This window comes from Ursus americanus, chromosome 1 (assembly GCF_024610735.1).
Source record: "Ursus americanus isolate L20-20 chromosome 1, mUrsAme1.1.p, whole genome shotgun sequence".
Lineage (NCBI taxonomy): Eukaryota > Metazoa > Chordata > Mammalia > Carnivora > Ursidae > Ursus > Ursus americanus.
The window spans coordinates 36,461,606-36,476,381 of NC_142127.1; the positions used below are offsets into that span (position 1 = coordinate 36,461,606).

Consider the following 14,776-nt stretch of genomic DNA (forward strand, 5'->3'; position numbering starts at 1 on the left):
TTCTAAAAAATCTTTCAGGTTGACAGCATGATGTATTATTAGAAATTTGATTAGGAGGGAGCTATCCTCACTCAGAGGTAGAGAGGTTTCTGTGTATCAATCAGTTGGCAGGGTGTCTATTTGCCATTTGAAAATATTATGATCTGTTACTGCCAAACTAATTTTCTCTGTTTTGCTTTTCAGTATAGGATGGTAAAAGAAGCCCTTCACGAGCGTGCCAACCTACTAGAAATTGCTCCCCATTTATCAGCTCCGTTGCCTATAATGCTTCCAATTTACAAGTAAGCCTTTTGATATCATCTATATACTATTTGCTTAACTGAGGTCAATAGAACAACACCGTTTTAATGGAAATAGTCCCTCGATGTGTATTTCTTAATGTACTTTTAATTGGTCCTAATCTTTAATCCTTTTCAAATGTTTGCCTTTGTTGTGTATAAAAGTGTGGCTTTTCCTAAATTACCCTTTTCTGACCCGCCTCTAAGGGCTAGATCTCGAAGGCCGAGGAGGTTATATTCTGTGTTTATAATGAGTAGTTTCTTACCCCAGTTTACTGATAGTCTCTAGAAGAGCAACTGCATTTGCACTGAGGAACAGAAGAGGGTCATTTGGAAACAAAAATGCAGAGTCAAAAAGTATCCTGCTGCAAAATCTGAACCTAACATGGGTCAACTACAAGCCTAACCCGTTTTCGCTCATTTTAAATTTCCAAATTAGCCAAAGCTGAAGTTTGGTTTCGAGGTGTCAGATTATGAATTATACAACCCAGTTTTCCTGATGTTGGTAGAGCTGTCCATGAACTTGCCTTAAGTTGGAATGCCGGTAATATGAAACAGTGGTTTGTGCAACTGCCAGCCACACGAGAGTTGTGGGTGCCTAGAAACAGATTTTATCATTTTTGTCCTAAGATAGCTTAGGACATCTTAAACCAATGAATCTCTACCCCAGGTGCACATGAGAGTCACCCAGGCCCCCAACCTTCGTCCACTTAAATCAGTCTGTAGACAAGGGAGGCCCAGGTATCTGTATTTATGGTTGGTGCTCCCCAGAAAATTCTCGTATGCGGCCAGATCAAGGAGCACTCACTGCTTTAGGGATGATTCATTTAAAGTCTCGCTGATTCATTTACTTATATAATTCAGCTCAGTTGGTGTCAAAAACAGTCATGCAGTTCCTCCTGTTTCTTTTGCAGTAAGTATACTTCTAGATATCCATTGCTTTTCTTAAATGAAAAGTATAACTTAAAGTGGCATTCTGTAGTGTTCTGCCAGGTGTCTCAAGAAACCTTTCCCCCTATTTATGCTGTAGGTGGTGGCAGCTACCTTACTACTGGGTAGGAATCAAGCTATATGATCTGGTTGCAGGAAGTAATTGCCTGAAAAGCAGTTATGTCCTCAGCAAATCGAGAGCCCTTGAACACTTCCCAATGCTCCAGAAGGACAAACTGGTAGGAGCAATTGTCTACTATGACGGTATGTGGTTTTTCTTTTTACAAGATACTTTTCTCTTACTCATGACCCTTTTAGTATGTTTTTAACGAGATAGTTTTGCATTCTTAATTTTAATGCTGATCTTAGACAACACACAAACGTGTGCGCGCGCACACACACACACACACCATTTTGTCTAATACTAGCTGAAAAACTACCTATGGCATTTTGCTTTTAATACTGTTTGTTTTTGCATATTCTTTTTCTTCCTTCATTTCTACCTGTGTCTCATGGTTGGTTTGGTTCATTTTCCATCATTATGAATCTGGACCCCACCCACATGCCATTTAATGTGTTATATGTTTGCCAGTGAATACTTGCCTTATGAATATATTATAATGTTGAAAGCAGCTGAGGATCTGTTAGGTTTTCTAGATGAAACCTCTATTTTCAAGGGGTTATAAACCTAGGGAAAAATGCCCCCTGGGCTGAAACTGACATGTTTGTATTTTGCGCAGGACACAATTCTTGAACATATAATTTATGTGATGAAGGTAGATGAATACACATTGCATCTGTTAAACCAAAGCGCCAGTTTTTATTGCTTACTTTATTGTTGTTAGATGTTTTCTAACAGTAACATTATCTAATATCCATATGCCATGTGTCCCATGTTCATTCTTTGTATGTGTGCGTGGGTGTGCGTGTATGTGAACTCGATACTTTTACACACTTTTATTTGAAGGAACTAACCACTTAATATATCTCCAGATGGGCCACAGTACAATACAAAACAAAACAGGAAAAGCCATTTCTGAAATTTTACTATAGTTTTAAAGGGTGTATGGAATTGGAAAATAGTTAAGGGATGGATGTCCATTTATAAAATAAGTAGCTGGACACAGATAATTAATTGTACATCTTCAAAAAGTCTTAGAAATCTTGGACACAAAGGACAGCTTAGGCTCTGTAGCTCGGTGGGTGGTGGTTGGTTTTTTTTAAATCCTATAATGTGATCTTTTGTGTTTCATGTTAGATATCTAAACTCTTAGCACGAAGAAATGTTTTTTTTTGGTTTGTTTTCTGTTCGGGTTTTTTTTTTTTTTTTGGTCAGGAGACTTTGATATTTATACTTCATGTTATGGGATATACTCAAGGCTACCCCCACCTTTTTTCTTCTTCTCAGTGTTAGATTTCTGAATCAATTTAGCTGTCTGTCATGCTTTCATGTATGAATGCAGAATGTATATGCACAGAGAGGGCGACAGGGACAAACTCAAGAAAATGTCCTAGGAGCAACAATATTGGAAAAACGTTAAGGGTCTTAGACAAACATTAAAAGCTAGAAAATTCACAATTCACGGTGCTTTCCAGCATCTAAGCACCACGGGGGGGGCACTTAACTACTTTTTTGGTGCCCTTGATTGAGCCTACATGTTAAAGGACAACCTTAACTGTGAATTTGCTTTCTCTGCCTCAGACCCTTAATGTTACTCCATTGTAGTTTAATGGGTGATTACATTAAAGAGGATTTTGGTCCAGCAGGAGTAAGAAGACATTCTGCAGATGGCATTCTGTCCATCCTGACAAGGAAGTGTTTGTGCCTTTTGCCTCACGTGACTCATTCTGCCTGCATAAACGCTCTGAAATACTTGGGCGTTTTCTTTACCACGTGATGTAGCAAACACTCACTAGTTTTATTTTTTAGCTCGTGCATGTCTGAATCTCCCTGAGAGGACTGTTAGTGGATGTTGTATCTGAATTTGTGGCATCCTGTTTTTGGGTTGGTCTGATATTTTTAGGAATTATAGATTGTTGTTGATTCTATACAGAGAAACCAAAGGAAATCTATGTCACGTGTGCAGAAGAAACATTATCCAGTTAGAAGCAAGAGGAAGAATTTCTTTAAAATTGGTTTTCATACCTTGTTACCACTTGCAAAATTATGAAGTTAGCAAGGATTATTGAAAAATATAAAAATTATTATTTAAAATCATTTCTAATTGGTATTTGAAGGTTGACTGTAAAAATCTTAAGTCTTGAAGGGGTGAAAATAATTATATTCTAGTCATTTGAAATATACATATATATATATATATATATATATATATATATATATATATATACACACACACACACACATATGTGTGTGTGTGTTTATTTATATTTATATTTTTATCCTCGTTCTGAAATGATACAGATCCAGCCATGTCATGCTTGAGGTGAGGCAAAACAAGAATGTGAGGCAAAGTGTAATGTTATGGTTTCACAACTATAGTCACAGATGGGGCAACTCCTGTTTTACCTGATGGTGTGATGAGCAAATTAAATATCAATGAAGGAGTAAGGTAGAAGGAGCAGATAAGTAAGGGCATTAGATGCAGTAAGTGTGTGCTCAGAGAAAGGAAGGAATGCCTTACCCCTTGACCAAAAAATAACATTATCATCCTGCCACCAAAGTATTTCAGAGAGGAAAAGATACCTGAACATTTACTATTGCAAATGAAGTCTACACATTGTAATTTATAAGATAAAACTTTCTTAACAAGAAAAAAAATTCTTCTTTATAAATGATCATTATAAGAATGTAATAAGCTACCCCCAAAATTTCAAAATGCACTTGGGCTCTTTGAAATAACTTTTTTTTTTTTAGTTAAAAATAATTATTAAGGTATAATTCACATAACATTAAATTAACCACTTTTAAGTGACCTGAAATAACAATTTTTATAACTCCCAACTTGGGAGAATCTTGATTATGGTGAAACAGTGGCACACATAAATAAATTGAATTTCTAAATGCTACAAGAAGTTTGGATATCTAAAAACTCTTATTAGTAATTCATTATACTGTTACTTCAGCATCACTGAAAAGTGAAATATAATGGTGTGAAAATACAGTCAGTCTAGTACACATTGCCGTGAACTTAGACCAGTGGCTGAGACAATCTTTAACCTTCCTCAACACTGAGATGTTAGGGCTGAAGGTGTTCCCTCTGAAGTACAAAATGTACAAAGATCAAAATAGTTTTCTTAATTATTCATAAGAATAGTTCGTCCTGCATAAAAAGTGATGGCCATCGCATTTGATTAAGGCAAGATTTGTTCCTCCACTAAAGTCAATGAGGGCAATAAAATAAATTTCACATACTTTTAAATGTAGTAATTATAGTGGCTATCATGTGCTTGGCATAGGTAAGATCCATTGCCATATTTTGTTGTTAAATTGCTGAAAAACAAACTCACCCATATGGAGGAATAACTACCGTCTTTTTCAGTAAAAAAGTAAATGTCAAATTTCTCAGTAAAATTCATATGAAGGGAAGTTGGGATAGGAAGTGACAGATCAGGTTATATTTTCTTCTTATCTTCTGTCAGAGAAAAAAAACATAGAGTCATCTCACTGATTTTCTGAAGGAGACACAATCCTGGTGTCTCCTACCTGTTTCGTGCCGTCTGCTACCAGAGAGCCATCAGCTGAATGTTGGCTGTGGCCATTACCCCTAGTAAGGTAGGGAAAATGGTGGCTAGCGCAACTCTTCAAAGTCAGCAGGAAGTGTTTAAGGCATGACAGGCTTGGGTGTCTTAGCATGCTGGGAGATATGAACTAGCTTTGGGAGGGGGAGTGCCAGTTTCCTAAGGAACTTAGTTTGTCTTCCTCTGTCAACTTGACTTCAATCTCCCTGTTCCCAGAGTATGATCTTTGGTGCCATTCTAGTTGGACTCCAGTTATCCAATCCAGTGCACAGAAAATGGGATGTAATTAAAAATCATTAAATATTTAAAACCATTAAATACCGCCATTAAGCTTCTATAAGATGAAACTGAAGAACAAAATTACAGCTTTAAATTCTTCTTTCTGAGAGTCAAGCTGCTGACAGAGAGAGATGTCTGTTATTTCATACCCAGTGATGTCCTGAAGTATTCCTTATGCACATATGAAAATAGCTACCTACAGGAAATTACTTTAGCTTTCCTAATGTAAATAAAAGTTGGTTATATCCATGTTTCAAAGGGGGAATTAAAGCCCAGGGTTCACTAGAATATTCATTTTTATTCCAGCCTAAAACTCAATAGCATACAAATAGATGAATTCAGCTCGTGAGAGAGCAAAGCCAATTTAATCTCCGGCTCCCCTGAGGTAAATGTAGTTCACGGTCCTGCCCCCACCCCAACCTCAGCTATAATCCCTGGCTCCTGGAGGTAAGAATGCACTGAAGTGAGGAAAATTCTGCAGCAGGATATAATGATCCAAAATGACAGGGACAATAATGACAATGAATTTCATGTCTCCCAGTCATGAGCTGGAGATGCTTGACTAGGCTGACTTATACAATTAAATTGTTACAGGTACAGCAGGAGACGCAGTTAGCTGTGTGCTTTGGGGAACGGTGCCTTTGGCAAAGGGCATATTGTGGAATCCAGACTCTTTTGTTAGGAACAAACTATTACTCCTCTAGGCACGCACCCACAATTGTATACTGTAATAAAAGAAATCCTGGGTTAAAGACAAGTCTTTTAAGGTGTTGATTTTATCTACCATGAAAGCTAAAAAGAAATCAATTACCCAATAACACAAAGGTGATGTTTTGTTTTGTTTTGTTTTCTTTTTTGGTCTTATGCTTTTGTTTTTGTTTTTCCTTTGACTTCCTGGAACATAAGTCAAATCTAAAGATGGTGCCTTTAATCCTCATTTAGAATATTTCAGATATAGTTGTTGAGCTAATTGGGTGTTATCAACTTTAAATCTCACAGACACATTAATTTCTTCAGAGTAATAGAAATAGGTTGAATAAATAACCAAATGATGTGGATGTACAAATAAAATAGAGTACCATTATGCGAGTTTGGGCCCTGTGCTCCTTAATACAATGGCAGGGTTGCTACAGTGATCTCGAAAGCGGAGTGTGTGAGCCGTGCAGGGTGCACAGGACCAACCACTCGATGTAGAAAGAACAGATTAGAACTTCTACTTTGCAGCATTACTATCAAATTCCTTATAAATGTCGGTTTTTACATATGGTTCAAATGTCTATAATATGTGAGTACAAGGATTTATATATATATATATATATGTACAATAGTGCAGGTATGCAATTTATCAATAATTACATATTGAGGTTATATGCTGACATTTACTTTACTTTTGGGACCCTAGACTTAATTTTTCTTTTTTGAACCACTGGGTTAGTAATTTGTCATCATTTTATGTCTTTGATAACTGACTAATTTGAATGTTTTCAAGATAGATGTATTCAGCTACAGGAAAAATTCCCCTGAAAGAGTAAACATCACCAAATCCATTCCTTCATTTCCCAAGGCCCAATTTCTCTGAACTTTGATTGAGGGGGTCTAAAAAACTATCAACAAAGAGGGAGTCTTATCTTGGGGACCTCAACATTATCAAAATTTGGCATGATACATTAAGACTTTGTTTATTGTTTTTATTTTTATTTTCCATCTTAAAATAAAAATATCATAAATTCATTTTAACATGTAAAATAGTTATATTCGCCAATAATTCTCAAGGCTCCTAATCCTTTTTTTAGATCCTTATTATTGTACACACCAAGGTATAAAATTATGTAAATAATGATGCATATAAAAGAATACATTTAACATATATACAAAGACCCTGGAATCCATAGACAACCTTAAAACTGAGAACATTACCAATACATTGAGGCTATTTGTGACTTCAAATTGTGAATATTCCTCATTTATTCCTCTTTGCTCTTTCCTAGAAATTACTGCTATTATGAATTTCATTATTAGAGTTCCTTCTTTCCCTTTTTTTATCTTATGTAAATATATTTGAAAACAACCTATTGGTTAGTTTTGTTTTTAAATGTTGTAGAAGTATAATAGGATGTGTTATATAAATTGATGTAAACACTTTGGAAAACAAACACTTCTAATACAGTTAAGCATACACCTACCTTGTGATTCAGTAATTCTGCTACTAAATATATACCCCAGAGAAACTCTGACACTTGCCCACTCGGAGATATGTACAGAAAAGTGCATAGCAGCACAGGGTATAATTTCAAAAAGGGAAATAATTCAAATATCCATCCAGAGACAGATGAATAACCCATGTATTAACATAATGGAGTAAAACAGCATTGTAACTCAGCTACACTGAACAACGTGGATGAGTCTTAGAAAACGAATGTTGGAAATGGCATAATAGCTCATCTCACAGTTGCAAAGCATTACAATCATACTTGAAAAGTGCTTTCCAAAGTGCTGTAGTGTAATTAAAACAATCAGCGACATGGAAGTATGTGATTTAGGCTTACAAACTTATTGAGTTTTGAGCATCACATTACGTATCTATGGATTAGGCCTTTACTACCTCACTCACAGTGTATTTTGATATTTAAATGATTTAATAAATGTAACATAACTTTATCAGTATAAATCACTATTTAAATATTAATTGTTTTATTTGGGTAAATTTTATGGATATTCTACAGTCCACCAAATTTCTACTTTTCATGTCACAAAACGAAGCATCAGTTCTACTTTATATATATAAAATTTGCAGATTCTTCCAGAAAAAAATTTTGCACAACATTCTTAGGAGTAAGGAAAATTTTGTGCATATAGATATGCTCCAGCTAAACATATAATTTTTGAAATTGAAGGGTCAAAAAGTACAATATTTTAAAAGAACTTAATCTTAAATTGTCTATCTCTTAGGCATTCATCTAGAACATATTTAATATTTCTTCTTGTGCATATGTAGTTTACACTTAGAAGTTAAATGAATAATTTTTATCTTGATTTTCTGCTGTCATCTTTTCCATTGTATTTTTCCTCTTGTTTTCTGTGAGTTAGATAAATGAAACTGGCATCACTGCTCACATAGCAGGCATATTCTTTTGCCCCTGAATTCTGCCTTTTTGCTATTCAGTGTATCTGGATACCAACTAATGCTAAATGAAGTTTGACATGTACCCCTAAGAAACAAAAGTTATAAATTGTGGCTTCAAAGGAAACCTTGAATAAATAGGACACATTTGTGTCCACCCAGGCTAACATCTAACATATGCTTTAGCTTCCTGATGATGAGACAGAGCAAAATAGCCCCTAGGAAAGTTTGCAATTGTTTATTGCTCCCTTGACCAGCGTGTATTAAATACCAAGCTTTCATCCCCTTATAATTAGTTTGTAAGAAAATCAAAAGCACACAAAACTAGATCTGATCAGGTGTAACATACTGAGATAGCAATAGTCCTCTGTATTCTACCCTCTATATGCAAGTTTAAAAACAGTGCAAAATAGTAGGATTTTTTGCATATAAGTTGTTTGAGCAGATAGTTCTGGTGGGTTCACAGCAAGCTATCTGCCTCACACTCTGTTGCTCCACTGACCCATTGTCTTTTAAATTGAAGTATAGTTGACACACAATGTTACATTAGTTTCAAGTGTATCCCAATTGACTTTTTAAAAAAAAGTTGCAGGATCAAAGGCAAAAGCTATTGTATCAAAAATCTCCATGCCTCTTCCTCCCAGTTGACTCATCTATCTTTTCTTTTTTCTTTTCTTTTCTTTTCTTTTCTTTTCTTTTCTTTTCTTTCCTTCTATCACGTATCTATCTATCTATCTATCCATCCATCCATCCGTCCATCCATCTATCTTCTGCTATTTCCTCCAAATGTGATGAGATATTTTTGGATTATTAATTAAACTCATGATTAAATATATTTGATACGTGTCAGTCGATTATTCATGCCCAAATTGCTCTACCTCCTCGAGTTGGTTCCTGAACCCTATTAATATGCTGTCAATAGTCTATGATGACTTCTGTGCCATCTGCTCCAAGATATTTCGGGCTCATCTTGAAACCTTTCTGCCCGAGACCTGAAAACAACCATTTCTCTAATAAACCTTGACTCCTTCCTGAGAAATGGTAATTAGAGACCATAATCTAATTGCTGTAGATGTTCATTGTTATGGATTAGTCATTATTTCTAGGCCCTTCAGTAGAAAGAGTTACAAAAAATTTTTTGTTTGAAGAAGAAGAGCATAATGAATTCTTAGATATAGTTTTACTTCAAATTCAGGAGTACCTGGCTTTTATTTAACCTCATCAGTCATACCTCCAAAAATATTATTATTAAAACCAGTTCAAGATTTTTGTTGTTGCAGCTCTTGTTTGTAGTGTGCATGCCAATGGGAATATAGATACAAATTACTGCTTTTCAAAGCTACTTGAAATAGTTCCTATCAGTGTGGTTATGCCATCTACTGAGAACAACAAATCAATTTAATTTTGTTTTAGATTATTAGGGATCAGGGCACCTGAGTGGCTCATTCGGTGAAGCAACCAACTCTTGATCTCAGCTAGGTCTTGATCTCAGGGTTGTGAATTCAGGCCTCGTGTTGGACTCCACACTGGGCATGAAGCCTACTTAGATTATTAGGGATTTATTTTTTTAAAACTGTGTTTTTGTTTAATAATTATGTAAAAATACAAGGTTTCTAAGTAAAAAATAGAAACAAGGACTGTTCAAATAAGGTTCACTTCTTTCTGTTTCTTCTACCCTATTCCCTCCTTTTTAAAGATTCCTTTTTTAAAGAAGAATTTTAGTATATCCTTTCATTGTGTGCATGCATATGTATGCACGTGTGTATATTATACGTGCATTTGTATTTGTTCCCTCTACCATTTATTTATTTATTTATTTGAGAGAGAGAGCTTGAGCAGGAGCAGGGGAGGGGCAGAAGGAGAGGGAGAAGCAGACTCGCTACTGAGCAGGAAGCCTGGCCTGACACGGGGCTGGATCCGGGGACCCAGGACACCAAGCTTGATCTCAGGACTCTGACTGAGATCATGACCTGAGTCGACGGCAGATGCTTAACTGACTGAGCCACCCAGGCTCTCTACCATCTCTTAGCTAACAATAGTATCTTGCAGTTTTCACCTAATGTAGTGAGTATTTAATTCCATAGTATTATAAGGAAGCACGAAGTTTTGAAAAGGTGAATTTAAAAAGCATCTAGGACCCACATTTCATGGAATTAAATTTTATACACATATTAGCTTAGATCAAAATATATCCATCAGTACAGCCTTAGCCATCAGTAAGCCAGATTTTCAAGTTGTTTTTCTTCTGTGAATGAAAAGTGAAATCTTAATTTTCTTGGACACAACAAAACAATAGCACATCCATTAGTTTTATCTGCATGGAGAGCTTAAAATTAGGCTGTCTCAAATGGTATCATTATCATTATGTAAAATATGCTCTATTTGTTTAAATTTGCTAAAACCTAGTTCATATCATCTGCTTGTGTTGAATGCCAATCTGTTTGGTCAGACTAAATGTTCATGTTAATTACAGTCTTTTAAGTAGATTGGTCTGTTTTATCCTAAACATGAAATTATATATTTCTCAGTAAAATTTTACTTTTATTTTCTTCATGTTAATGGTACACTTCAAAATACTTAGACATGAAATAATTTATTGTAGTTTGCAGTTAAGATTTAAAAGTTAGAAGGGTTTTCTGCTTTTGCTTTAGAGACATTAGGAAAACACATGCCCGAGAAATGTAAGCTATAGTTTGACGTGCAGTATATTGAAGCTTAAAGTCCCTAGCCGGTGCAATTTTCTCAAAGTAATTCTCCTTCAGAAATACAATCCTAGAGGTTACATTTAGAAAGAAGGGAGAAGGAAATAATTGCTCTTGGCATGCAGGGAAATAAATAAGGAATAAAAAGCTATAATGATTGGCTTTCAGGAACTGATTTCCTTACTACTTGACTGTATGACAGTGTAATGCCTCACATATCTGTCGGCAGAGCCCCTAGGTGCCCACTGATGTGCCCACTCTAGCATGTTTTCCAGCCTTCTTTCAAGGGGATCAAGAGTCTTTGCCCAGATAAATGTTTAGAAAAGAGAGCAAGCAAAAAACAGCAGTGAAATCCACTTTGGAGTTGTTCTGTGCCCAGTACGCAACAGCTTTCTTAGTGTAGTGGAAAGCCAAGCTGGTGTCTAGCCTCACAAGAAACAGCAGTAATAAAAACATTTCTGCAATAAAAAAGTCCCACACTTTAGTTTCAACTACCAATTCTACAGCCAAGCCCTGGTGACATAATATAGAAAAACTGAAAAAAAGTCAATGTTACATAGTTCTTATAAATAAAACTAACACCTTAGTAGATTCTCTGGAATCAAACAGAACACTATATTAGAATGTGAATTTCAAATGGGTTTCATTATTACTATTAATACTTACTCATATCACACTTTATAGTAGTTAAACACTCTTCGGATCATTATATCCGCCCACAGAAAACATGAACCACACAACACCTACTTTTCTTTTTAAACTTAGCTCTGCACATTAAATACACACACACACACACACACACACACACACACACAAACTGACTTCCCATGCAGCTTACATAACTACTGCTCCTTTACTATCCAAAACCAAAGAGCTATTCTTGCATTCAGTGGAAAAGTATGACCGATATGTAATTTGCTATCTATTCAGAAGAAGAAGGCTTTGAGAAGAAAATGATGAAAGAACACAATAAGTAGATAAACAACTTTCAGATTAAGAACAAAATCAAATAACTCGTGCTTTATATCTTTATGTCAGAGATAATTAATATATAGCTCTCAATTAACTTGGGATCGGTAATTCCAAAGCCTCTGAGGAAACTGGAAACTCCATATTTTCCAGGAGTTTTATTTTATTTTTTTAAAGATTTTATTTATTTGTCAGAGAGAGCACAAGCAGGGAGAGCTGCAGGCAGAGGGAAAAGCAGGCTACCCACTGAGCAAGGAGCCCCATGCAGGACTTGATCCCAAAACTCTGGGATCATGACCTGAGCTGAAGGTGGCTGCTTAACTGACTGAGCCACCCAGGCCCCCCCTGTCCAGGAGTTTTAAATCCTTCCACTTTTTAACCTGAGAAATACAACAATGAACGCACTTGGTGATTCATGCAGTTTTACTTTCCTTCACAGAGGACAAAATTTGAAAGACAACTGAGAAGAGGCCTCAGAAAGGTCTCTCAATAATTTTCTGTGTGCAAAGAGCACTGTGAGCTACCTGAAATCTGTTTTGATAAAAGAAGGCGTTTAAATATGTTATTGTTGAAAAAAGTACGAAATAGAGTCGGGAGAAATTCACTATTTCTACTGCCTAAACAGAATACAGTCAACCCAAATTCTTTTTTTCAACAGTAGCCTCTTCAAACAGCCTCTTCAAGCAGTATTTAAAAAAATAAATAATAGTACACACTAGTTGTAAAAAGTAAATATTATATAAAGCAAGATTAATATATATTTTTACCTTTACCTCTATCTTCTACTTGTATGTTTCTTTTTCTCATCACGCTTTTCAGTAAGACTAGTATCTTCATGATTCTTAAGCATGAATAAAGAGAGAAAAACATTTATCCACTCGGTCAAATCTGTTTTTTTTAAGTAACAAAAGACCCTATTTAAAAGAAGCTAAGCATAAAAATTACTAAGCATAATGCAATAAACATACAATTGAGAGTAATATCTAAAATACATAAACACCAAAATGCAATTAAATACCTCACTCACTAAGGTTTAATTATTTTCATTTGCTACATTTATTGCTTTAATGTAACTACCTTTGGTCCTTCTTCTCACCCCTCCCCAAATGAATAGAATTGACTCACTCTCCAAATTTTAATTTAGACAACACTTACCTAAATTCCTTTGCTTTTGGTTATTAAGTGTCTTTGTTCCGCAAGCCTCTGGCTGCCTCTAGGTGTTCCTGGGGGCCTTCTGTGTGCGGGATGGGTCTGTGACTGACCTCTCCCCCCGCCCCCCATCTCCTCTAGTGTTCCCCATCCACCAGATTTTGAGTAGGTACTTTTCCCTCATTATTTGTACTTTTTGAGCTACAAATTTTAGACTATTCCCCCCTTTAATTCACTTTGAATTTTGACATTTTAACCATTTTTCACAGATACTAACTTGAAATTTTAGAGACAGCAACAGAGCTAGATCCTATCAGCTCTTTCATTGAAATGACTCTGCTGGCTCCATCAGCAGATGCTGGAGAGCAATACTGCCCAGAAACCGGAAGAAACCAAGTCACAGGACAAGTCGCAGAGATTCCGAACGTAAACAACAAAGTGATAGGAACGTAAAGGCTACGGAGCAGTAGAGAGCTTGCGGGGAAAAACTATTCCCTAATGTCCACCTCTCCCAGCTGCACGTGATATAGAAGTTGTATTTTGTCTAGAATCGGACAGAGTCGCACATGAAAACCCGTTGCCATAAAGGTTTCCCAGACTCACACTGAGGGAGAGCTGTAGCACTTTGTGTCGGGCGGGTGTCTGTGTGTGGGTCCTGAAGTTGCCCCCAGACTTTCAGGTCGCTCCCCCTCTGCCTCCGCAAGAAGGGAAGTCTCCGAGGGCCGAAGGAGGCAGCAGGCACTGAGCACAGACGGCTTCTCTGCTGGTCGGTAGGTTTGGGACCACTGTCATTGCTTACAGTTTTCTTCGTGTCCTGATCAAAACAGGAGTCCTCCAGAAAATTCGGGGCTATCGCAGCACCCCGGAGCACTTCGACGGATCGTGGTGGCCTCTGCGTGTATATTCGGTTAATCTATTAGAGGGAAATAAAAGCTGAGCAGTCTTACTTTCCTCCATCAACTCCTGAGCTGTGAGATCCTCGGAAGGAATGTTGGAGAAGGGCGTGAAAGCAGGAATGAATCTGCGTCTCCCGTGTCTGCTGCTGAAGCAGCTGCTCCCGAATTGTAGGGTTTCTTGCTCATCATCCGGCCTTTTAATCCACTCAAGAATCTGACGCTGTCAGGAGGGCCTCAGGTCTGGATCTTCTAACTCCTACTTGGTTTTGATCCATCTGCCCTCTAGAAGTTAGTGAAAAGCCCCAGGATGTGGAAAAATGGCTTCCCTGTAGACCGCTGAACTCCCTGATGTACGATTCTTGGGAAGAAGTTGAGCGAATGTTGACGCGTGTTACTTCGGAGTTGAAGTGCGCCTCCTACAGGCCTAGGCTTGCGTTGTGTTACCGCCTTGCCGGTGTAGGCTCTGAAAATCAATGTGAATACTTTTGAAGGTTTTCTTTTCTTGAATTCTGTGCTCTGTTCTTCCTAAAGTTTGGCCTTCACATTTTAGTCTTGGGATGTTTGGAATGACTGTATGGGAAGCAATAGTTTGCATAGCAAGTTGAAATAATGGGATTCATTATTAAGATTCATATTTTTCTAGACAGGATAGTATTCTTAGTTGTTTTTTTATACAACTAGCAATTTTATTTATTTATTTACTTATTCAGTGTATCCTATCTTAGCACCATGTCTATAGGTAATACGATAGGT

At 36.6% G+C, this 14,776-nt stretch overlaps 1 protein-coding gene across 4 annotated transcripts in view; it reads left to right on the forward strand.

The window, feature by feature from the left end:
• Positions 1 to 14,776, forward strand: part of GPD2 (glycerol-3-phosphate dehydrogenase 2) — a 136,503-nt gene that overhangs the window by 72,271 nt on the left and 49,456 nt on the right. For all 4 annotated transcript variants that reach the window (XM_045781690.2, XM_045781683.2, XM_045781699.2 and 1 more), the window contains exons 5-6: positions 184 to 281; positions 1,309 to 1,472. In XM_045781690.2, the coding sequence (XP_045637646.1) occupies positions 184 to 281; positions 1,309 to 1,472 (262 nt within the window). The remainder of the gene's footprint in view (positions 1 to 183; positions 282 to 1,308; positions 1,473 to 14,776) is intronic.